At 37.1% G+C, this 24,466-nt stretch overlaps 6 protein-coding genes across 6 annotated transcripts in view; all 6 read right to left on the bottom strand.

Moving 5' to 3' along the window:
* The window catches only part of LOC115225501 (zinc finger protein 678-like), a 65,960-nt gene extending 57,775 nt beyond the window's left edge, over positions 1-8,185 (bottom strand). The window contains exon 1 of the mRNA XM_036514397.1: positions 8,127-8,185. The gene's annotated coding sequence lies outside the window, so the exon portion shown is untranslated. The remainder of the gene's footprint in view (positions 1-8,126) is intronic.
* The window catches only part of LOC115225502 (E3 ubiquitin-protein ligase MIB2-like), a 233,569-nt gene that overhangs the window by 157,198 nt on the left and 51,905 nt on the right, over positions 1-24,466 (bottom strand). The window lies entirely within an intron of this gene.
* LOC115225091 (zinc finger protein 271-like) lies at positions 3,320-10,593 on the bottom strand (the record flags this gene model as incomplete). The annotated part of the gene is made up of 3 exons (XM_029796017.2): positions 3,320-4,334; positions 6,564-6,576; positions 10,029-10,593. Coding segments are annotated over 3 exons (1,368 nt in total), but the record flags the coding sequence as incomplete, so codon positions are not given.
* LOC118768265 (zinc finger protein 2-like) lies at positions 12,524-13,597 on the bottom strand (the record flags this gene model as incomplete). The annotated part of the gene is made up of 1 exon (XM_036514399.1): positions 12,524-13,597. A coding segment is annotated over one exon (1,074 nt), but the record flags the coding sequence as incomplete, so codon positions are not given.
* On the bottom strand, positions 20,950-21,620 carry LOC118768266 (zinc finger protein 2 homolog; the record flags this gene model as incomplete). Its single annotated transcript, XM_036514400.1, has 2 exons — positions 20,950-21,380; positions 21,464-21,620. Coding segments are annotated over 2 exons (588 nt in total), but the record flags the coding sequence as incomplete, so codon positions are not given.
* LOC118768267 (zinc finger protein 239-like) lies at positions 23,972-24,442 on the bottom strand (the record flags this gene model as incomplete). The annotated part of the gene is made up of 1 exon (XM_036514401.1): positions 23,972-24,442. A coding segment is annotated over one exon (471 nt), but the record flags the coding sequence as incomplete, so codon positions are not given.

Genomic DNA, 24,466 nt, shown 5'->3' with positions numbered 1-24,466 from the left:
TTTTTCTTGTTGAAATACACCGAAAAATGACGACACAGCAGTCAAAAAATCGTAATAAATAGGGATTTCATAGAGAAAAAGCACCTTTGTGATGTAAATAATTTTTGGTGTTAACATGGTCCGATTTGAATTTTCTTCTACGGAAGGGAGAGTAAGCCTTCTTCTATCATACTCTTAATTTTGGTCAACTTGCGCTGCAGGATCTCAGAGGAGATAGTGTGAGTTGAAGGCTACCAAACCTGCCATACACAGACAACTTCAGCTTTATATATATATATAATTCTCATTTTTTTGTTTGTTTTTGCATCTCTCTTCCTTGCCTATTTACTCTAAGGCTACGAAGTTGATCTGCTTGGTGGGAGGCAATTTAGTCTACTCTACTGCAGATCACACAACTTCGCCACCACAAACATAAATATCTTCATTGTTTAATTCCTGAGCAAGTGTCAAGTTATCTATTTAATAGTTTCTTCCCATTTTCCGAAGTCGCTGGTAAATAACTTTTACCCATCACACGAATTTCTGCCAGATCAGATTTGAGTCTGGTTTGCCAGACCTCAGTCAAATCGTCCAACCCATGCTAGCATGGAAAGCGGACGTTAATTGATGATGATGATTTGGTAGATTAACTGTAATTCAAATTTTCCATGACTACATTTCTGATGAGATAGATTACGATCACAATACTTTTTAGATGGTATAGAATACGATTACATACGAATTTGTTGTCACAATTCTTTTCGGAGAAGTTGTGTCCAGAAGAATTTCGGGTAAATTTTATTATTTTCACCCAAAAGATTTTCATAAAGACAAACAAAATAACTCAGATTTTTTGCATGGATTCAAGTACCCTGACCTCACAATATGCTGCAAACTCCTTATTTTTGCTTGGAAAGTGTGGCGGACCCCTTCCCCTCGGTATCATTGGAAAATATATATTTTTTCATAGGATGATGATGATGATGATATATGTATGTACACACACACACGTACATGTGTGTGTGCGCATACGCACACAGCATAAACTCTATTAGGAGAAAACATCCAAGAAACCCAAACAAATCAGACTGGAACCAAGTGCAGCATCATGGTTTGCCAGCTAATGTCACACTGTGCCACCCATGCCAGTAAAGGAAAAAAAATTTCACTAAAGGATGATGATGATAACAGCAACAATGATGAAAACACATAGACAAACCAACTTCAGTGTAACCTTTTATTCATTTTCCCATTTCTATTCTCTCAAAACAAATTGCTCAAAAATCCAGAGCAATCATCTTCAGAAATCAAAGGCATTGTTGATATGCTTCCATATATATTCATGACATTCATGAATTTGATGTTGACATTATTGAAATGAAGTTGATAACATCATATTTGAAGAGATAAAGATAGCCCTGTCTTTCAGCAGAAAAAAAATAGCCATAATTGTTGTAATAAAGATTAATACTGAATGGTTGCACTTTTGTGTGAATACTCACGTGTACATAAATGGCGTTTTTGAGAAAGAAAATGATTACGATAGATATCAGTGATATTGTTTTTCCCCAGTATGAATATGCTTATAATTAGTCAAGTCACCATTCTATGAGAATGATTTACCACAGATATCACAATGATATGGTTTCTATCCTGCACGGGTGTTTAGTTAGGACACCACTTTCAGAGAATGATTTACCACAAATATCACAATGATATGGTTTCTATCCTGCACTGGTGTTTAGTTAGGACACCACTTTCAGAGAATGATTTACCACAGATATCACAATGTTATGGTTTCTATCCTACACTGGTGTTTAGTTAGGACACGACTTTCAGAGAATGATTTACCACAAATATCACAATGATATGGTTTCTATCCTGCACTGGTGTTAGTTAGGACACCACTTTCAGAGAATGATTTACCACAAATATCACAATGATATGGTTTCTATCCTGCACTGGTGTTTAGTTAGGACACCACTTTCAGAGAATGATTTACCACAGATATCACAATGTTATGGTTTCTATCCTGCACTGGTGTTTAGTAAGGACACGACTTTCAGAGAATGATTTACCACAGATATCACAATGATATGGTTTCTATCCTGCACTGTGTAGTTAGGACACACTTTCAGAGAATGATTTACCAGAGATATCACAATGATATGGTTTCTATCCTGCACTGGTGTTTAGTTAGGACACCACTTTCAGAGAATGATTTACCACAGATGTCACGATGATATGGTTTCTATCCTGCACTGGTGTTTAGTTAGGACACCACTTTCAGAGAATGATTTACCACAGATGTCACAATGATATGGCTTTTCCCCAATTATGAATGCGTTTATGTCTACACAATTGACTACTGCGAGAGAATGATTTAGCACAGATATCACAATGATATGGCTTTCCCCTGTATGAATGCGTTTATGATCAGAAAAGTGGCCACTACGAGAGAATGATTTACCACAGATATCACAATGATATGGCTTCTCTCCTGTATGAATACGTTTGTGAATAATTAAATAGCTATTTTCAGCAAATGAGTACCACAGATATCACACTGATATGGCTTTTCCCCAGTATGAATACGTTTATTGATCAGACAAGCGGCCATACGAGAGAAGAATGACCACAGATTTATGATATGGCTTTTCCCTGTATGAACGTGCTTGTGTGTATCAAGTGACCACTTCAATGAATGATATACCACAGATGTTACAATGAAATGGTTCTCTCCTGTATGAATGCGTTTGTGTCTAGTTAAACTGCCTTTTACAGAGAATGATTTACCCACAGATATTACAATGAAATGCTTCTCTCCTGTATGAACACGCTTGTGCTTATTCAAGTTACCACTTTCAATGAATGATTTGCCACAGATCTTACAATGAAATGGCTTCTCTCCTGTATGAATGCGTTTGTGTTTAGTTAACTGCCATTTTAGAGAATGATTCACCACAGATATTACAATGATATGGTTTCTCTCCTGTATGAATACGTTGTGTCTATTCAAGTTACGACATACAATGAATGTTACCACAGATACCAAAATGAAATGGCTTTCTCCTGTATGAATACGTTTATGTCGAGTTAAAGCGCCATTTAGAGAAAATGATTCACCACAGATATTACAATGATATGGCTTCTCTCCTGTATGAATACACTTGTGAATAGTCAAGTGATTTCTCGAGAGAAGATTCACCACAGACATCACAGAACTTAGTTTCTCTCTTGTATCAGGGTTTTAGGTTCAGTTAAATTATTGTGTTAATTATTGTTATGACTTAATAAATGTTGACATTGAGACGTAAACACGTCTCTGTGAATAACCACATGTGTTTATGCATGTGGCTTTTTCGAGAGAATGATTTGCCACACATGTCACACGGACATGGTTACTCTCATGTAGGGATTCGTTCATGTAGAGTTAAGTTAGGTCTATGAGAGAATGCTTTAACACAGACACACGACCATTACATAGGTTTTGTCTGGAATGAACATATTTGTGTGTAGTTACAACACCATTTCCAAAAAATGAATTACAACAACTAATGCAAGATTATGGCTTCTCTCCTGTATGTGTATGCGTGTGTCTATTCAACTGACGCCTTTGAGAAAATGACTCACCACAGATCTCACAGTGATAAGGTTTCTCACCAGTATGACTGCGATTGTGAGTAACCAAATGACTATTACAAGAGAATGATTTACCACAGATATCACAATGATATGGTTTCTCTCCTGTATGAATGCGATTGTGAGTAACCAAATTACAATTATGAGAGAATGATTTACCACAGATATTACAGTGATATGGTTTCTCTCCTGTATGAATACGTTTGTGACTTTGTAAGTTAATATTTTTAGAGAATGATTTACCACAGATATCACAATGATAAGGTTTCTCACCAGTATGTGTAGGTTTGTGATTAGTCAAGTGATGACTTTGGGAGAATGATTTACCACAGATATCACAATGATAGGGTTTCTCTCCCGTATGAATACGTTTGTGTAAAGTCAAGTTACTGCTTCGAGAGAATGATTTACCACAGATCTCACAATGATATGGCTTCTCTCCTGTATGTGTACGTGTGTGATCAACCAAGTGACTATTACAAGAGAATGATTTACCACAGATCTCACAATGATAAGGTTTCTCTCCTGTATGTGTAAGTCTGTGTTTAGTCAAGATACTGCTTCGAGAGAATGATTTAGCACAGATGTCACACTGATATGGTCTCTCCCCTGTATGTGTAAATTTGTGCCTAGCCAAATAACTTCTTCGAGAGAATGATTTACCACAGATCTCACAATGATATGGCTTCTCTCCTGTATGTGTACGTTTGTGTCTAACAATGTCACTACTGTAAGAAAATGATTTTCCACAGATATTACAGTGATATGGCTTTTCCTCTTTATCAAGGTTTTCTGATTCAGTTAAACTATTCATTTTGAGAGAATTACTTATCATACACTTCACAATGATAAAGTGTTTTTCATTTCCATGAATACATTTCTGTTCACTTGTGTCACTTCATTCAGATAACAATTTAATGCAATGTTTCTTCCATACAATCCAGAGAAAGAAAAAATATTCCGCTGTTCCTTGTTATAGACTGTATTTATATACAGAGGTAGACTTATTCTTGAATGCTCCTTATAAATATACAGTCTTCCTTTAGGTGATGAGAATATCGAAGACACTTCTGAATGGAGAGATTTCCTTCACGTCAACATGTTGTGATATTCTGAAATAGGAAAAGAAGCAGTAAGATAAAACTGGATAGTTCACCAACATAAGTAATTCAACATTGCAGAATTTACATCACTACCATTGTCATGCATTTACTGTCCATGCTTGCATAAGTAGATTGAGTTGGAAGGTGTTAGAAGCTAATGGGAATAGAGCTAGCCAAAACGAAAACATAGTGGGCATAACATGACCAGAGTAGTGAGTTGATGCCATACAGAATTTCGCAGAGCAAAGTTGTCATAAGTGAAATGGGCTGTTTATGAAGTGATCAGAGTTAATGATAAAGAAGCATTGTTACTCGTCTGCCGCCTTTCCGCTAACTAATTAAAACTCCCACTTCTCTTCATGGGCACTGAACTTCCCTCTAGGATCCATACGTGCCCACCCTGATGGGCTGGAGAATGACATAGCAGAACCGTGCTACGGTGTCACAACTAAAATAGCTTTCATGACTTGCTACAATATTAAATACTGGCAGAATCACTAAGATGCCGGATTAATTGCTTAACAGCATTTCGTTCGTGAATAGCTTTGTCAAACTAGAGATAAAAGCAATCAGGAATGGGAGTGTGTCTGTGCATTGTTTATTTCTCTTCAATCAGGTACATACAATGAGGGTGAGTACAATCGATCATTTGAGCATCCAGATGCCCCTCCCACCTAACCAGGAGTCCCTTCTCTGAAGACCAGCTTGCTAGCTAGCCCACAGTGAAGGTCCCTCTTTATATTTCGTCTGTCATGAGTTGGTGCCCCAAACGTCTTTCCTTTCAAAGTATGACTTCCACTGAGGTCGACTTTCATCCTTTCGTGGTAAATAAAATAAGCAGTAGAGCACTCGAGTCCCTGAAATTAACTCGTCCACTTCCTACAAATTTCAGGTTTTGTACTTAAAAATACAAAAAGAAAAATCATTATTATTCTTATTATCATCAACATTAATATTTTATAAACCCCAAAAAGTAGAGTCGGCTCATGGAGCAAAATCCTGACTCCAAATACATCTTACAATTTCATGAGTCTTCCATTAAAAAAAGGGACAACGGTAATTATTCTCCTTCCTCTCGCAGGGGTTACGACCACTCACGGAAATGGCGACACACGTCTTTGTGAGCAGGGAGGATCTCCTCAGTAGAATCAATAGCTGGAAACCCTCTGAAGACCTCACAGGTTGTGTCCGGGTAGAATGGACATAATTCGCCTCTGTTGTGGGGTGCTTGTAAAGACAAGAACATTACATACGTTGGTGAGACATCTAGAAGCATTGCAGGGGGATGAAATAAAAATTAGAGGCAGCATGACCACATAACCAGTCCCCCATACTCAACCAAAGGTACTACTCATAAAGAATGGTCCCGGTGCGCGCACTCGTGCTAGTCTGTCGTGACTGGTCAATCCTTCAACGACTACCTAGCGCGAGTATGCAAATTAAGAGATGCGCGCATAATATATGTATATAATGGCTGAATATATATCAAATAAAATGGGTTTTGTCTTAAACAAAGTAAATAAAAGACTCAACAAAAGAAATGACTTACTTTGTGTTTTATTTTCTTTGTTTAAAAAAAATTATTTGTTAAAAAAACCTCAAACATGTCTAGCGGATGCGAGTGTGATTTTTAGTCACGCACTCGCGTTACGTAGTCCTCGTAAGATCGACTAGTGACGACTAGCTAGCACCGGGACCACACTTGTAGAAAAGTACCCATATATATATATATATATATATATGTATATATATATATAGTAGGTAGTAGTCGCGTAGACTGGACCCGTTGCGAGCATCCGCGCTAGTCAGTCGTAGGTAGTCGATCCTACAGCGACTTGCGTATGCAAATGAGCTGATTGGCGCAACACTGCAAAAACTTAGTTAATAGCGAGCCCCTACTGGAGCTTACGAAATATTTTTCATCGATATACGGTGTATATTATTTTAAAGACAAATTCGGTTTTTTTTCGTTACAAAACAATTAGAAGCATTGAAAAAAAAACAAAACAACCTTAAGGACAGTCAAACATTTTTTTTTCAAAGTAGACCACTACAGGCGACAATTCACTTGTGTTTACTTTGAATAGCTACGGAAAACTGCAGCATGAAAATTCAAAAAAAAGTTTTAAAAAGTTGGCTTAACGCCTCCCCAACAAGGTAATCTTACTCTAGGCTTCAACAGGAAAATCGGTTCCTGGTGACAAGCCAACAAAGTGGGGTCAGAATTTAGTTGCCAGGCAGATAGAGGAAGGGTAGTACAGTGACAGATCACAGACGAAGATAACACTAATTGCCTCCTATGAAATGGTTCACTGCCTTAACTTATGAGGCTCCTGTCAACGACCAAGTCTCTTCAATGTAAACTTATAGTAACCAAATTTCCCCCACGTAGAAATAAAACATTTCTATGAAGTAAAGGGTTACTTTACGTCTGGTTAAAAATAAACTCCTTTGATCAGGTCTGCACGACCAGGGCAGTGTTGGGACTGGGAACTGTTTAGCTGAAGTTAAAGACTATGTTCAGTTGGGTCTTTGGAGAAACTGAAAACAAGGAGCAAACACAGACCTTGTACAACTTCGGTCAAGAGATATCTTCCACAGAGCTGTTAGAAATAGCAGCCGAATGTTTTTTTTAAAGTCAAACTGAACAATGCAGTATTGGATTTACAACAAAGCGGGATGGCCACGAACAAAATGTCTAATAATTTAGGGTTGGTCAGGGGTTAAATTCCAGTTTAAAGAGAACGAGCATAGCTGAATGGATAACGAAGTTTGCCGTAGCTATTCAAAGTAAACACAAGTAAATTGTCGCCTGTAGTGGTCTACTTTGAAAAAAAAAATGTTTTGCATACGCAAGTCACTGTAGGATCGACTACCTACGACTAGTTAGCGCGGATGCGTGTCTGCGCGCACTCGGGTCCAGTCTACGCGACTATAACCTTTTTATTATGGGTGGCTATGACTTATACCATAGGATTTTCCTCTCATTTTACAAATAAATTTCCTCTATATCACATCTAACATCCGATAATAGGTTTTCACAAACAACAAACCAACATTTCAGTTTGGAAGTTATTAATTAAGACGAGGTACGTTCTGAGTTCAAATTCCGTCGAGGCTGACTTTAACCTTTTATTCCTTCTGGGTCGATAAATTAAGTACCAGTTAAATATTGTAGCCGATGTGATCGACTATTGACCTCCCTCAAATTTCAGGTCTTGTATCTAAAGAAGAAAATATTATTTAAGACGAATTAATATATTTTCCTTATATTTTTATGTTTTCGCTTCGAAATAATTACTGTAACATCGAAAGATTCACAGAATTCTATGATTTACAATATTATTATTATTAGTATTATTATCATCATTAAAGCCTTAAAGTAAATCTTTGTCAACTTACCCTGTTCAGATAGAAACTGCGAGTCAGCGATCGCTAATTAAGCACCTTAATTAATAATTGGAGCTTCGTCGATGTAGTGTAGAAGTTATTTCCCTTTATATGATTGTATTTCTTGAATTCCCCACTAGATGTCTCTACTGACTGGTCGGATTCGTTCCAGCATTTTTGTCTGTTCCCTTATATTAACTACCAGCAGTGTAACCCGGCGTTGCTCGGGTTTGTTTAGACCCTTTAGAATTGGAATTTTTGAAAAGTAAAAATTTTGCATTATGTAGCTTGTTATTCTCTTAAAGGGAACATTTTTCTGGTTGAAATGCACCGAAAATGACGTCACAGCAGTCAAAAAATCGTAAAAAATAGGGATTTTCATAGAGAAAAAAGCACCATTTTGATGTAAATAATTTTTGGTGTTAACATGGTCCGATTTGAATTTTATCTTCTACGGAAGGAAGAGCAAGCCTTCTTCTATCATACTCTCAATTTTGGTCAACTTACGTCACAGGGTCTCGGAGGAGATAGTGTTAGTTGAAGGCTACCAAACCTGCCACACACAGACAACTTCAGCTTTATACACAGAGATTTCACTTTCAATTCTTTGTTTTTTAAATTTCACCTGGTCATTTTAAGAAAGTTTACTCATATATTCTGTTACAAAATACTGGTACCCTGATACAGGAACCATGCAATTGATTATTGGTGTAATTTATAGATTTCCGTCTCAAATTGCCCACTGCCGGCCTCAATTTCATTATTTTCACTGTAGAATATGTTATTTCCTATATCTATTTCATCATCGTCAACTTCAATGTCGTCACCGTAAGACATACTCTCATACTTGTTTCAGTCATGTGACTGTGGCCATGCTGGAGCACCGCCTTTGGTCGAGCAAATCGACTCCGGGAATAATTCTTTGTAAGCCTAGCACTTATTCTATCAGTCTCTTTTGCCGAACGCTATGTTACGGGGACGTAAACACATCAGCATCAGTTGTCATGCAATGTTGGGAGGACAAACACAGACACACAAATATACACATACACCCTAGTGGTTGAGGGAACCTGTGGAAGAGATAGACCCAGGAAAACCTGGGACGAGGTGGTGAAGCACGACCATCGCTCTTTAGGTCTCACCGAGGAAATGACCAGAGACCGAGACCTTTGGTAGTATGATGTGCGTGAGAAGACCCGGCAGGACAAGTGAGGCCATAACCCGTGGCCTCTACCTGGGACGTAGTCAGTCCACCTATGCATACCTTCCTTCTTGGGACACAAAACTCTACTTGTGAAGACCTGTTGAGGCAAGTGAACATCAAAATCGAAATCGATGAACATCAACGGAATTTGAAGTTGTGGTACCAGTGCCGGTGGCACGTAAGAGAACCATCCGAACGTGGCCGTAGCCAGTGCCGCATCGACTGGCCTCCGTGCTGGTGGCACATAACAAACACCATCCGATTGTGCCATTGCCAGCCGCATGTAAAAGGCCTCATCCGAGTGTGGCCGTTCGCCAGCCTCGTCTGGCACGTAAAAAGCACCCACTACACTCATGGAGTGGTTGGTGTTTGGAAGGGCATCCAGCTGTAGAAACATTGCCAGATCAGACTGGGCCTGGTGCAGCCTTCTGGCTTCCCAGAGCCCAGTTGCACTGTCCAACCCATGCTAGCATGGGAAGCGGATGTTAAACGATGATATATATATATATAAACATATATACGACGGGCTACTTTCAGTTTCCGTCTACCAAATCCACTCACAAGGTTTTGGTCGGCCCGAGGCTATAGTAGAAGACACTTGCCCAAGGTGCCACGCACTGGGACTGAATCCGGAACCGTGTCATTGGTAAGCAAGTTACTTACCACACAGCCACTCCTGCGCTGAATACGTTTGTGTCTTTGTAAGGCACTATTATGAGAGAATGATTTACCACAGATATCACAACGATATGGTTTCTCTCCAGTATGTGTACGTTTGTGTTTAACCAAGTCACTATTACGAGAGAATGATTTAACACAGATATCACAGTGATAAGGTTTCTCACCAGTATGTGTACGTATGTGATCAGTCAAGTTAGTGCTTTGAGAGAATGATTTAACACAGATATCACAATGATAAGGTTTCTCACCAGTATGTGTACGTATGTGGTCAGTCAAGTTAGTGCTTTGAGAGAATGATTTACCACAGATATCACAATGATAAGGTTTCTCACCAGTATGTGTACGTATGTGGTCAGTCAAGTTAGTGCTTTGAGAGAATGATTTAACACAGATATCACAATGATAAGGTTTCTCACCAGTATGTGTACGTATGTGGTCAGTCAAGTTAGTGCTTTGAGAGAATGATTTACCACAGATATCACAATGATAAGGTTTCTCACCAGTATGTGTACGTATGTGGTCAGTCAAGTTAGTGCTTTGAGAGAATGATTTAACACAGATATCACAATGATAAGGTTTCTCACCAGTATGTGTACGTATGTGGTCAGTCAAGTTAGTGCTTTGAGAGAATGATTTACACAGATATCACAATGATAAGGTTTCTCACCAGTATGTGTACGTATGTGGTCAGTCAAGTTAGTGCTTTGAGAGAATGATTTACCACAGATATCACAATGATAAGGTTTCTCACCAGTATGTGTACGTATGTGGTCAGTCAAGTTAGTGCTTTGAGAGAATGATTTACCACAGATATCACAATGATAAGGTTTCTCACCAGTATGTGTACGTATGTGATCAGTCAAGTTAGTGCTTTGAGAGAATGATTTACCACAGATATCACAGTGATAAGGTTTCTCACCAGTATGTGTACGTATGTGATCAGTCAAGTTAGTCCTTTGAGAGAATGATTTAACACAGATATCACAATGATAAGGTTTCTCACCAGTATGTGTACGTATGTGGTCAGTCAAGTTAGTGCTTTGAGAGAATGATTTACCACAGATATCACAATGATAAGGTTTCTCACCAGTATGTGTACGTATGTGATCAGTCAAGTTAGTGCTTTGAGAGAATGATTTACCACAGATATCACAATGATAAGGTTTCTCACCAGTATGTGTACGTATGTGATCAGTCAAGTTAGTGCTTTGAGAGAATGATTTAACACAGATATCACAATGATAAGGTTTCTCACCAGTATGTGTACGTATGTGATCAGTCAAGTTAGTGCTTTGAGAGAATGATTTACCACAGATATCACAATGATAAGGTTTCTCACCAGTATGTGTACGTATGTGATCAGTCAAGTTAGTGCTTTGAGAGAATGATTTACCACAGATATCACAATGATAAGGTTTCTCACCAGTATGTGTACGTATGTGATCAGTCAAGTTAGTGCTTTGAGAGAATGATTTACCACAGATATCACAATGATAAGGTTTCTCACCAGTATGTGTACGTATGTGATCAGTCAAGTTAGTGCTTTGAGAGAATGATTTAACACAGATATCACAATGATAAGGTTTCTCACCAGTATGTGTACGTATGTGATCAGTCAAGTTAGTGCTTTGAGAGAATGATTTAACACAGATATCACAATGATAAGGTTTCTCACCAGTATGTGTACGTATGTGATCAGTCAAGTTAGTGCTTTGAGAGAATGATTTAACACAGATATCACAATGATAAGGTTTCTCACCAGTATGTGTACGTATGTGATCAGTCAAGTTAGTGCTTTGAGAGAATGATTTACCACAGATATCACAATGATAAGGTTTCTCACCAGTATGTGTACGTATGTGATCAGTCAAGTTAGTGCTTTGAGAGAATGATTTAACACAGATATCACAATGATAAGGTTTCTCACCAGTATGTGTACGTATGTGATCAGTCAAGTTAGTGCTTTGAGAGAATGATTTAACACAGATATCACAATGATAAGGTTTCTCACCAGTATGTGTACGTATGTGATCAGTCAAGTTAGTGCTTTGAGAGAATGATTTAACACAGATATCACAATGATAAGGTTTCTCACCAGTATGTGTACGTATGTGATCAGTCAAGTTAGTGCTTTGAGAGAATGATTTACCACAGATATCACAATGATAAGGTTTCTCACCAGTATGTGTACGTATGTGATCAGTCAAGTTAGTGCTTTGAGAGAATGATTTACCACAGATATCACAATGATAAGGTTTCTCACCAGTATGTGTACGTATGTGATCAGTCAAGTTAGTGCTTTGAGAGAATGATTTACACAGATATCACAATGATAAGGTTTCTCACCAGTATGTGTACGTATGTGATCAGTCAAGTTAGTGCTTTGAGAGAATGATTTAACACAGATATCACAATGATAAGGTTTCTCACCAGTATGTGTACGTATGTGATCAGTCAAGTTAGTGCTTTGAGAGAATGATTTAACACAGATATCACAATGATAAGGTTTCTCACCAGTATGTGTACGTATGTGATCAGTCAAGTTAGTGCTTTGAGAGAATGATTTAACACAGATATCACAATGATAAGGTTTCTCACCAGTATGTGTACGTATGTGATCAGTCAAGTTAGTGCTTTGAGAGAATGATTTAACACAGATATCACAATGATAAGGTTTCTCACCAGTATGTGTACGTATGTGATCAGTCAAGTTAGTGCTTTGAGAGAATGATTTACCACAGATATCACAATGATAAGGTTTCTCACCAGTATGTGTACGTATGTGATCAGTCAAGTTAGTGCTTTGAGAGAATGATTTAACACAGATATCACAATGATAAGGTTTCTCACCAGTATGTGTACGTATGTGATCAGTCAAGTTAGTGCTTTGAGAGAATGATTTACCACAGATATCACAATGATAAGGTTTCTCACCAGTATGTGTACGTATGTGATCAGTCAAGTTAGTGCTTTGAGAGAATGATTTACCACAGATATCACAATGATAAGGTTTCTCACCAGTATGTGTACGTATGTGATCAGTCAAGTTAGTGCTTTGAGAGAATGATTTAACACAGATATCACAATGATAAGGTTTCTCACCAGTATGTGTACGTATGTGATCAGTCAAGTTAGTGCTTTGAGAGAATGATTTAACACAGATATCACAATGATAAGGTTTCTCACCAGTATGTGTACGTATGTGATCAGTCAAGTTAGTGCTTTGAGAGAATGATTTAACACAGATATCACAATGATAAGGTTTCTCACCAGTATGTGTACGTATGTGATCAGTCAAGTTAGTGCTTTGAGAGAATGATTTAACACAGATATCACAATGATAAGGTTTCTCACCAGTATGTGTACGTATGTGATCAGTCAAGTTAGTGCTTTGAGAGAATGATTTACCACAGATATCACAATGATAAGGTTTCTCACCAGTATGTGTACGTAAGTGGTCAGTCAAGTTAGTGCTTTGAGAGAATGATTTAACACAGATATCACAATGATAAGGTTTCTCACCAGTATGTGTACGTATGTGGTCAGTCAAGTTAGTGCTTTGAGAGAATGATTTAACACAGATATCACAATGATAAGGTTTCTCACCAGTATGTGTACGTATGTGGTCAGTCAAGTTAGTGCTTTGAGAGAATGATTTACCACAGATATCACAATGATAAGGTTTCTCACCAGTATGTGTACGTATGTGATCAGTCAAGTTAGTGCTTTGAGAGAATGATTTAACACAGATATCACAATGATAAGGTTTCTCACCATATGTGTACGTATGTGATCAGTCAAGTTAGTGCTTTGAGAGAATGATTTAACACAGATATCACAATGATAAGGTTTCTCACCAGTATGTGTACGTATGTGATCAGTCAAGTTAGTGCTTTGAGAGAATGATTTAACACAGATATCACAATGATAAGGTTTCTCACCAGTATGTGTACGTATGTGATCAGTCAAGTTAGTGCTTTGAGAGAATGATTTAACACAGATATCACAATGATAAGGTTTCTCACCAGTATGTGTACATATGTGATCAGTCAAGTTAGTGCTTTGAGAGAATGATTTAACACAGATATCACAATGATAAGGTTTCTCACCAGTATGTGTACGTATGTGATCAGTCAAGTTAGTGCTTTGAGAGAATGATTTACCACAGATATCACAATGATAAGGTTTATCACCAGTATGTGTACGTATGTGGTCAGTCAAGTTAGTGCTTTGAGAGAATGATTTAACACAGATATCACAATGATAAGGTTTCTCACCAGTATGTGTACGTATGTGATCAGTCAAGTTAGTGCTTTGAGAGAATGATTTAACACAGATATCACAATGATAAGGTTTCTCACCAGTATGTGTACGTATGTGATCAGTCAAGTTAGTGCTTTGAGAGAATGATTTAACACAGATATCACAATGATAAGGTTTCTCACCAGTATGTGTACGTATGTGATCAGTCAAGTTAGTGCTTTGAGAGAATGATTTAACACAGATATCACAATGATAAGGTTTCTCACCAGTATGTGTACGTATGTGATCAGTCAAGTTAGTGCTTTGAGAGAATGATTTACCACAGATATCACAATGATAAGGTTTCTCACCAGTATGTGTACGTATGTGATCAGTCAAGTTAGTGCTTTGAGAGAATGATTTAACACAGATATCACAATGATAAGGTTTCTCACCAGTATGTGTACGTATGTGATCAGTCAAGTTAGTGCTTTGAGAGAATGATTTACCACAGATATCACAATGATAAGGTTTCTCACCAGTATGTGTACGTATGTGATCAGTCAAGTTAGTGCTTTGAGAGAATGATTTAACACAGATATCACAATGATAAGGTTTCTCACCAGTATGTGTACGTATGTGATCAGTCAAGTTAGTGCTTTGAGAGAATGATTTAACACAGATATCACAATGATAAGGTTTCTCACCAGTATGTGTACGTATGTGATCAGTCAAGTTAGTGCTTTGAGAGAATGATTTAACACAGATATCACAATGATAAGGTTTCTCACCAGTATGTGTACGTATGTGATCAGTCAAGTTAGTGCTTTGAGAGAATGATTTAACACAGATATCACAATGATAAGGTTTCTCACCAGTATGTGTACGTATGTGATCAGTCAAGTTAGTGCTTTGAGAGAATGATTTAACACAGATATCACAATGATAAGGTTTCTCACCAGTATGTGTACGTATGTGATCAGTCAAGTTAGTGCTTTGAGAGAATGATTTAACACAGATATCACAATGATAAGGTTTCTCACCAGTATGTGTACGTATGTGATCAGTCAAGTTAGTGCTTTGAGAGAATGATTTAACACAGATATCACAATGATAAGGTTTCTCACCAGTATGTGTACGTATGTGATCAGTCAAGTTAGTGCTTTGAGAGAATGATTTAACACAGATATCACAATGATAAGGTTTCTCACCAGTATGTGTACGTATGTGATCAGTCAAGTTAGTGCTTTGAGAGAATGATTTAACACAGATATCACAATGATAAGGTTTCTCACCAGTATGTGTACGTATGTGATCAGTCAAGTTAGTGCTTTGAGAGAATGATTTAACACAGATATCACAATGATAAGGTTTCTCACCAGTATGTGTACGTATGTGATCAGTCAAGTTAGTGCTTTGAGAGAATGATTTAACACAGATATCACAATGATAAGGTTTCTCACCAGTATGTGTACGTATGTGATCAGTCAAGTTAGTGCTTTGAGAGAATGATTTAACACAGATATCACAATGATAAGGTTTCTCACCAGTATGTGTACGTATGTGATCAGTCAAGTTAGTGCTTTGAGAGAATGATTTAACACAGATATCACAATGATAAGGTTTCTCACCAGTATGTGTACGTATGTGATCAGTCAAGTTAGTGCTTTGAGAGAATGATTTAACACAGATATCACAATGATAAGGTTTCTCACCAGTATGTGTACGTATGTGATCAGTCAAGACTTTGAGAGAATGATTTACCACAGATATCACAATGATAAGGTTTCTCACCAGTATGTGTACGTATGTGGTCAGTCAAGTTAGTGCTTTGAGAGAATGATTTAACACAGATATCACAATGATAAGGTTTCTCACCAGTATGTGTACGTATGTGATCAGTCAAGTTAGTGCTTTGAGAGAATGATTTAACACAGATATCACAATGATAAGGTTTCTCACCAGTATGTGTACGTATGTGGTCAGTCAAGTTAGTGCTTTGAGAGAATGATTTAACACAGATATCACAATGATAAGGTTTCTCACCAGTATGTGTACGTATGTGATCAGTCAAGTTAGTGCTTTGAGAGAATGATTTAACACAGATATCACAATGATAAGGTTTCTCACCAGTATGTGTACGTATGTGATCAGTCAAGTTAGTGCTTTGAGAGAATGATTTAACACAGATATCACAGTGATAAGGTTTCTCACCAGTATGTGTACGTATGTGATCAGTCAAGTTAGTGCTTTGAGAGAATGATTTACCACAGATATCACAATGATAAGGTTTCTCACCAGTATGTGTACGTATGTGGTCAGTCAAGTTAGTGCTTTGAGAGAATGATTTAACACAGATATCACAATGATAAGGTTTCTCACCAGTATGTGTACGTATGTGATCAGTCAAGTTAGTGCTTTGAGAGAATGATTTAACACAGATATCACAATGATAAGGTTTCTCACCAGTATGTGTACGTATGTGATCAGTCAAGTTAGTGCTTTGAGAGAATGATTTAACACAGATATCACAATGATAAGGTTTCTCACCAGTATGTGTACGTATGTGATCAGTCAAGTTAGTGCTTTGAGAGAATGATTTAACACAGATATCACAATGATAAGGTTTCTCACCAGTATGTGTACGTATGTGATCAGTCAAGTTAGTGCTTTGAGAGAATGATTTACCACAGATATCACAATGATAAGGTTTCTCACCAGTATGTGTACGTATGTGATCAGTCAAGTTAGTGCTTTGAGAGAATGATTTAACACAGATATCACAATGATAAGGTTTCTCACCAGTATGTGTACGTATGTGATCAGTCAAGTTAGTGCTTTGAGAGAATGATTTACACAGATATCACAATGATAAGGTTTCTCACCAGTATGTGTACGTATGTGATCAGTCAAGTTAGTGCTTTGAGAGAATGATTTAACACAGATATCACAATGATAAGGTTTCTCACCAGTATGTGTACGTATGTGATCAGTCAAGTTAGTGCTTTGAGAGAATGATTTAACACAGATATCACAATGATAAGGTTTCTCACCAGTATGTGTACGTATGTGGTCAGTCAAGTTAGTGCTTTGAGAGAATGATTTAACACAGATATCACAATGATAAGGTTTCTCACCAGTATGTGTACGTATGTGATCAGTCAAGTTAGTGCTTTGAGAGAATGATTTACACAGATATCACAATGATAAGGTTTCTCACCAGTATGTGTACGTATGTGATCAGTCAAGTTAGTGCTTTGAGAGAATGATTTAACACAGATATCACAATGATAAGGTTTCTCACCAGTATGTGTACGTATGTGATCAGTCAAGTTAGTGCTTTGAGAGAATGATTTAACACAGATATCACAATGATAAGGTTTCTCACCAGTATGTGTACGTATGTGATCAGTCAAGTTAGTGCTTTGAGAGAATGATTTACACAGATATCACAATGATAAGGTTTCTCACCAGTATGTGTACGTATGTGATCAGTCAAGTTAGTGCTTTGAGAGAATGATTTAACACAGATATCACAATGATAAGGTTTCTCACCAGTATGTGTACGTATGTGATCAGTCAAGTTAGTGCTTTGAGAGAATGATTTAACACAGATATCACAATGATAAGGTTTCTCACCAGTATGTGTACGTATGTGATCAGTCAAGTTAGTGCTTTGAGAGAATGATTTACCACAGATATCACAATGATAAGGTTTCTCACCAGTATGTGTACGTATGTGATCAGTCAAGTTAGTGCTTTGAGAGAATGATTTAACACAGATATCACAATGATAAGGTTTCTCACCAGTATGTGTACGTATGTGATCAGTCAAGTTAGTGCTTTGAGAGAATGATTTAACACAGATATCACAATGATAAGGTTTCTCACCAGTATGTGTACGTATGTGATCAGTCAAGTTAGTGCTTTGAGAGAATGATTTAACACAGATATCACAATGATAAGGTTTCTCACCAGTATGTGTACGTATGTGATCAGTCAAGTTAGTGCTTTGAGAGAATGATTTAACACAGATATCACAATGATAAGGTTTCTCACCAGTATGTGTACGTATGTGATCAGTCAAGTTAGTGCTTTGAGAGAATGATTTAACACAGATATCACAATGATAAGGTTTCTCACCAGTATGTGTACGTATGTGATCAGTCAAGTTAGTGCTTTGAGAGAATGATTTAACACAGATATCACAATGATAAGGTTTCTCACCAGTATGTGTACGTATGTGATCAGTCAAGTTAGTGCTTTGAGAGAATGATTTAACCACAGATATCACAATGATAAGGTTTCTCACCAGTATGTGTACGTATGTGATCAGTCAAGTTAGTGCTTTGAGAGAATGATTTAACACAGATATCACAATGATAAGGTTTCTCACCAGTATGTGTACGTATGTGATCAGTCAAGTTAGTGCTTTGAGAGAATGATTTAACACAGATATCACAATGATAAGGTTTCTCACCAGTATGTGTACGTATGTGATCAGTCAAGTTAGTGCTTTGAGAGAATGATTTAACACAGATATCACAATGATAAGGTTTCTCACCAGTATGTGTACGTATGTGATCAGTCAAGTTAGTGCTTTGAGAGAATGATTTAACACAGATATCACAATGATAAGGTTTCTCACCAGTATGTGTACGTATGTGATCAGTCAAGTTAGTGCTTTGAGAGAATGATTTAACACAGATATCACAATGATAAGGTTTCTCACCAGTATGTGTACGTATGTGATCAGTCAAGTTAGTGCTTTGAGAGAATGATTTAACACAGATATCACAATGATAAGGTTTCTCACCAGTATGTGTACGTATGTGATCAGTCAAGTTAGTGCTTTGAGAGAATGATTTAACACAGATATCACAATGATAAGGTTTCTCACCAGTATGTGTACGTATGTGATCAGTCAAGTTAGTGCTTTGAGAGAATGATTTAACACAGATATCACAATGATAAGGTTTCTCACCAGTATGTGTACGTATGTGATCAGTCAAGTTAGTGCTTTGAGAGAATGATTTAACACAGATATCACAATGATAAGGTTTCTCACCAGTATGTGTACGTATGTGATCAGTCAAGTTAGTGCTTTGAGAGAATGATTTAACACAGATATCACAATGATAAGGTTTCTCACCAGTATGTGTACGTATGTGATCAGTCAAGTTAGTGCTTTGAGAGAATGATTTAACACAGATATCACAATGATAAGGTTTCTCACCAGTATGTGTACGTATGTGATCAGTCAAGTTAGTGCTTTGAGAGAATGATTTAACACAGATATCACAATGATAAGGTTTCTCACCAGTATGTGTACGTATGTGATCAGTCAAGTTAGTGCTTTGAGAGAATGATTTAACACAGATATCACAATGATAAGGTTTCTCACCAGTATGTGTACGTATGTGATCAGTCAAGTTAGTGCTTTGAGAGAATGATTTAACACAGATATCACAATGATAAGGTTTCTCACCAGTATGTGTACGTATGTGATCAGTCAAGTTAGTGCTTTGAGAGAATGATTTACCACAGATATCACAATGATAAGGTTTCTCACCAGTATGTGTACGTATGTGATCAGTCAAGTTAGTGCTTTGAGAGAATGATTTAACACAGATATCACAATGATAAGGTTTCTCACCAGTATGTGTACGTATGTGATCAGTCAAGTTAGTGCTTTGAGAGAATGATTTAACACAGATATCACAATGATAAGGTTTCTCACCAGTATGTGTACGTATGTGATCAGTCAAGTTAGTGCTTTGAGAGAATGATTTAACACAGATATCACAATGATAAGGTTTCTCACCAGTATGTGTACGTATGTGATCAGTCAAGTTAGTGCTTTGAGAGAATGATTTAACACAGATATCACAATGATAAGGTTTCTCACCAGTATGTGTACGTATGTGATCAGTCAAGTTAGTGCTTTGAGAGAATGATTTAACACAGATATCACAATGATAAGGTTTCTCACCAGTATGTGTACGTATGTGATCAGTCAAGTTAGTGCTTTGAGAGAATGATTTACCACAGATATCACAATGATAAGGTTTCTCACCAGTATGTGTACGTATGTGATCAGTCAAGTTAGTGCTTTGAGAGAATGATTTAACACAGATATCACAATGATAAGGTTTCTCACCAGTATGTGTACGTATGTGATCAGTCAAGTTAGTGCTTTGAGAGAATGATTTAACACAGATATCACAATGATAAGGTTTCTCACCAGTATGTGTACGTATGTGATCAGTCAAGTTAGTGCTTTGAGAGAATGATTTAACACAGATATCACAATGATAAGGTTTCTCACCAGTATGTGTACGTATGTGATCAGTCAAGTTAGTGCTTTGAGAGAATGATTTAACACAGATATCACAATGATAAGGTTTCTCACCAGTATGTGTACGTATGTGATCAGTCAAGTTAGTGCTTTGAGAGAATGATTTAACACAGATATCACAATGATAAGGTTTCTCACCAGTATGTGTACGTATGTGATCAGTCAAGTTAGTGCTTTGAGAGAATGATTTAACACAGATATCACAATGATAAGGTTTCTCACCAGTATGTGTACGTATGTGATCAGTCAAGTTAGTGCTTTGAGAGAATGATTTAACCACAGATATCACAATGATAAGGTTTCTCACCAGTATGTGTACGTATGTGATCAGTCAAGTTAGTGCTTTGAGAGAATGATTTAACACAGATATCACAATGATAAGGTTTCTCACCAGTATGTGTACGTATGTGGTCAGTCAAGTTAGTGCTTTGAGAGAATGATTTAACACAGATATCACAATGATAAGGTTTCTCACCAGTATGTGTACGTATGTGGTCAGTCAAGTTAGTGCTTTGAGAGAATGATTTAACACAGATATCACAATGATAAGGTTTCTCACCAGTATGTGTACGTATGTGATCAGTCAAGTTAGTGCTTTGAGAGAATGATTTACCACAGATATCACAATGATAAGGTTTCTCACCAGTATGTGTACGTATGTGATCAGTCAAGTTAGTGCTTTGAGAGAATGATTTAACACAGATATCACAATGATAAGGTTTCTCACCAGTATGTGTACGTATGTGATCAGTCAAGTTAGTGCTTTGAGAGAATGATTTACACAGATATCACAATGATAAGGTTTCTCACCAGTATGTGTACGTATGTGATCAGTCAAGTTAGTGCTTTGAGAGAATGATTTAACACAGATATCACAATGATAAGGTTTCTCACCAGTATGTGTACGTATGTGATCAGTCAAGTTAGTGCTTTGAGAGAATGATTTAACACAGATATCACAATGATAAGGTTTCTCACCAGTATGTGTACGTATGTGATCAGTCAAGTTAGTGCTTTGAGAGAATGATTTACCACAGATATCACAATGATAAGGTTTCTCACCAGTATGTGTACGTATGTGATCAGTCAAGTTAGTGCTTTGAGAGAATGATTTAACACAGATATCACAATGATAAGGTTTCTCACCAGTATGTGTACGTATGTGATCAGTCAAGTTAGTGCTTTGAGAGAATGATTTAACACAGATATCACAATGATAAGGTTTCTCACCAGTATGTGTACGTATGTGATCAGTCAAGTTAGTGCTTTGAGAGAATGATTTAACACAGATATCACAATGATAAGGTTTCTCACCAGTATGTGTACGTATGTGATCAGTCAAGTTAGTGCTTTGAGAGAATGATTTAACACAGATATCACAATGATAAGGTTTCTCACCAGTATGTGTACGTATGTGATCAGTCAAGTTAGTGCTTTGAGAGAATGATTTAACACAGATATCACAATGATAAGGTTTCTCACCAGTATGTGTACGTATGTGATCAGTCAAGTTAGTGCTTTGAGAGAATGATTTACACAGATATCACAATGATAAGGTTTCTCACCAGTATGTGTACGTATGTGATCAGTCAAGTTAGTGCTTTGAGAGAATGATTTACCACAGATATCACAATGATAAGGTTTCTCACCAGTATGTGTACGTATGTGATCAGTCAAGTTAGTGCTTTGAGAGAATGATTTAACACAGATATCACAATGATAAGGTTTCTCACCAGTATGTGTACGTATGTGATCAGTCAAGTTAGTGCTTTGAGAGAATGATTTAACACAGATATCACAATGATAAGGTTTCTCACCAGTATGTGTACGTATGTGATCAGTCAAGTTAGTGCTTTGAGAGAATGATTTAACACAGATATCACAATGATAAGGTTTCTCACCAGTATGTGTACGTATGTGATCAGTCAAGTTAGTGCTTTGAGAGAATGATTTAACACAGATATCACAATGATAAGGTTTCTCACCAGTATGTGTACGTATGTGATCAGTCAAGTTAGTGCTTTGAGAGAATGATTTAACACAGATATCACAATGATAAGGTTTCTCACCAGTATGTGTACGTATGTGATCAGTCAAGTTAGTGCTTTGAGAGAATGATTTAACACAGATATCACAATGATAAGGTTTCTCACCAGTATGTGTACGTATGTGATCAGTCAAGTTAGTGCTTTGAGAGAATGATTTAACACAGATATCACAATGATAAGGTTTCTCACCAGTATGTGTACGTATGTGATCAGTCAAGTTAGTGCTTTGAGAGAATGATTTAACACAGATATCACAATGATAAGGTTTCTCACCAGTATGTGTACGTATGTGATCAGTCAAGTTAGTGCTTTGAGAGAATGATTTAACACAGATATCACAATGATAAGGTTTCTCACCAGTATGTGTACGTATGTGATCAGTCAAGTTAGTGCTTTGAGAGAATGATTTAACACAGATATCACAATGATAAGGTTTCTCACCAGTATGTGTACGTATGTGATCAGTCAAGTTAGTGCTTTGAGAGAATGATTTAACACAGATATCACAATGATAAGGTTTCTCACCAGTATGTGTACGTATGTGATCAGTCAAGTTAGTGCTTTGAGAGAATGATTTAACACAGATATCACAATGATAAGGTTTCTCACCAGTATGTGTACGTATGTGATCAGTCAAGTTAGTGCTTTGAGAGAATGATTTAACACAGATATCACAATGATAAGGTTTCTCACCAGTATGTGTACGTATGTGATCAGTCAAGTTAGTGCTTTGAGAGAATGATTTAACACAGATATCACAATGATAAGGTTTCTCACCAGTATGTGTACGTATGTGATCAGTCAAGTTAGTGCTTTGAGAGAATGATTTAACACAGATATCACAATGATAAGGTTTCTCACCAGTATGTGTACGTATGTGATCAGTCAAGTTAGTGCTTTGAGAGAATGATTTAACACAGATATCACAATGATAAGGTTTCTCACCAGTATGTGTACGTATGTGATCAGTCAAGTTAGTGCTTTGAGAGAATGATTTAACACAGATATCACAATGATAAGGTTTCTCACCAGTATGTGTACGTATGTGATCAGTCAAGTTAGTGCTTTGAGAGAATGATTTAACACAGATATCACAATGATAAGGTTTCTCACCAGTATGTGTACGTATGTGATCAGTCAAGTTAGTGCTTTGAGAGAATGATTTAACACAGATATCACAGTGATAAGGTTTCTCACCAGTATGTGTACGTATGTGATCAGTCAAGTTAGTGCTTTGAGAGAATGATTTACCACAGATATCACAATGATAAGGTTTCTCACCAGTATGTGTACGTATGTGATCAGTCAAGTTAGTGCTTTGAGAGAATGATTTAACACAGATATCACAATGATAAGGTTTCTCACCAGTATGTGTACGTATGTGGTCAGTCAAGTTAGTGCTTTGAGAGAATGATTTACCACAGATATCACAATGATAAGGTTTCTCACCAGTATGTGTACGTATGTGATCAGTCAAGTTAGTGCTTTGAGAGAATGATTTAACACAGATATCACAATGATAAGGTTTCTCACCAGTATGTGTACGTATGTGATCAGTCAAGTTAGTGCTTTGAGAGAATGATTTACCACAGATATCACAATGATAAGGTTTCTCACCAGTATGTGTACGTATGTGATCAGTCAAGTTAGTGCTTTGAGAGAATGATTTACCACAGATATCACAATGATAAGGTTTCTCACCAGTATGTGTACGTATGTGATCAGTCAAGTTAGTGCTTTGAGAGAATGATTTAACACAGATATCACAATGATAAGGTTTCTCACCAGTATGTGTACGTATGTGATCAGTCAAGTTAGT

This window comes from Octopus sinensis, linkage group LG27 (genome assembly GCF_006345805.1).
Source record: "Octopus sinensis linkage group LG27, ASM634580v1, whole genome shotgun sequence".
NCBI classification, from domain to species: domain Eukaryota; kingdom Metazoa; phylum Mollusca; class Cephalopoda; order Octopoda; family Octopodidae; genus Octopus; species Octopus sinensis.
The sequence above is the reverse complement of the archived record's forward strand: the minus strand, read 5'-3'. Positions and strand labels throughout refer to the sequence as shown.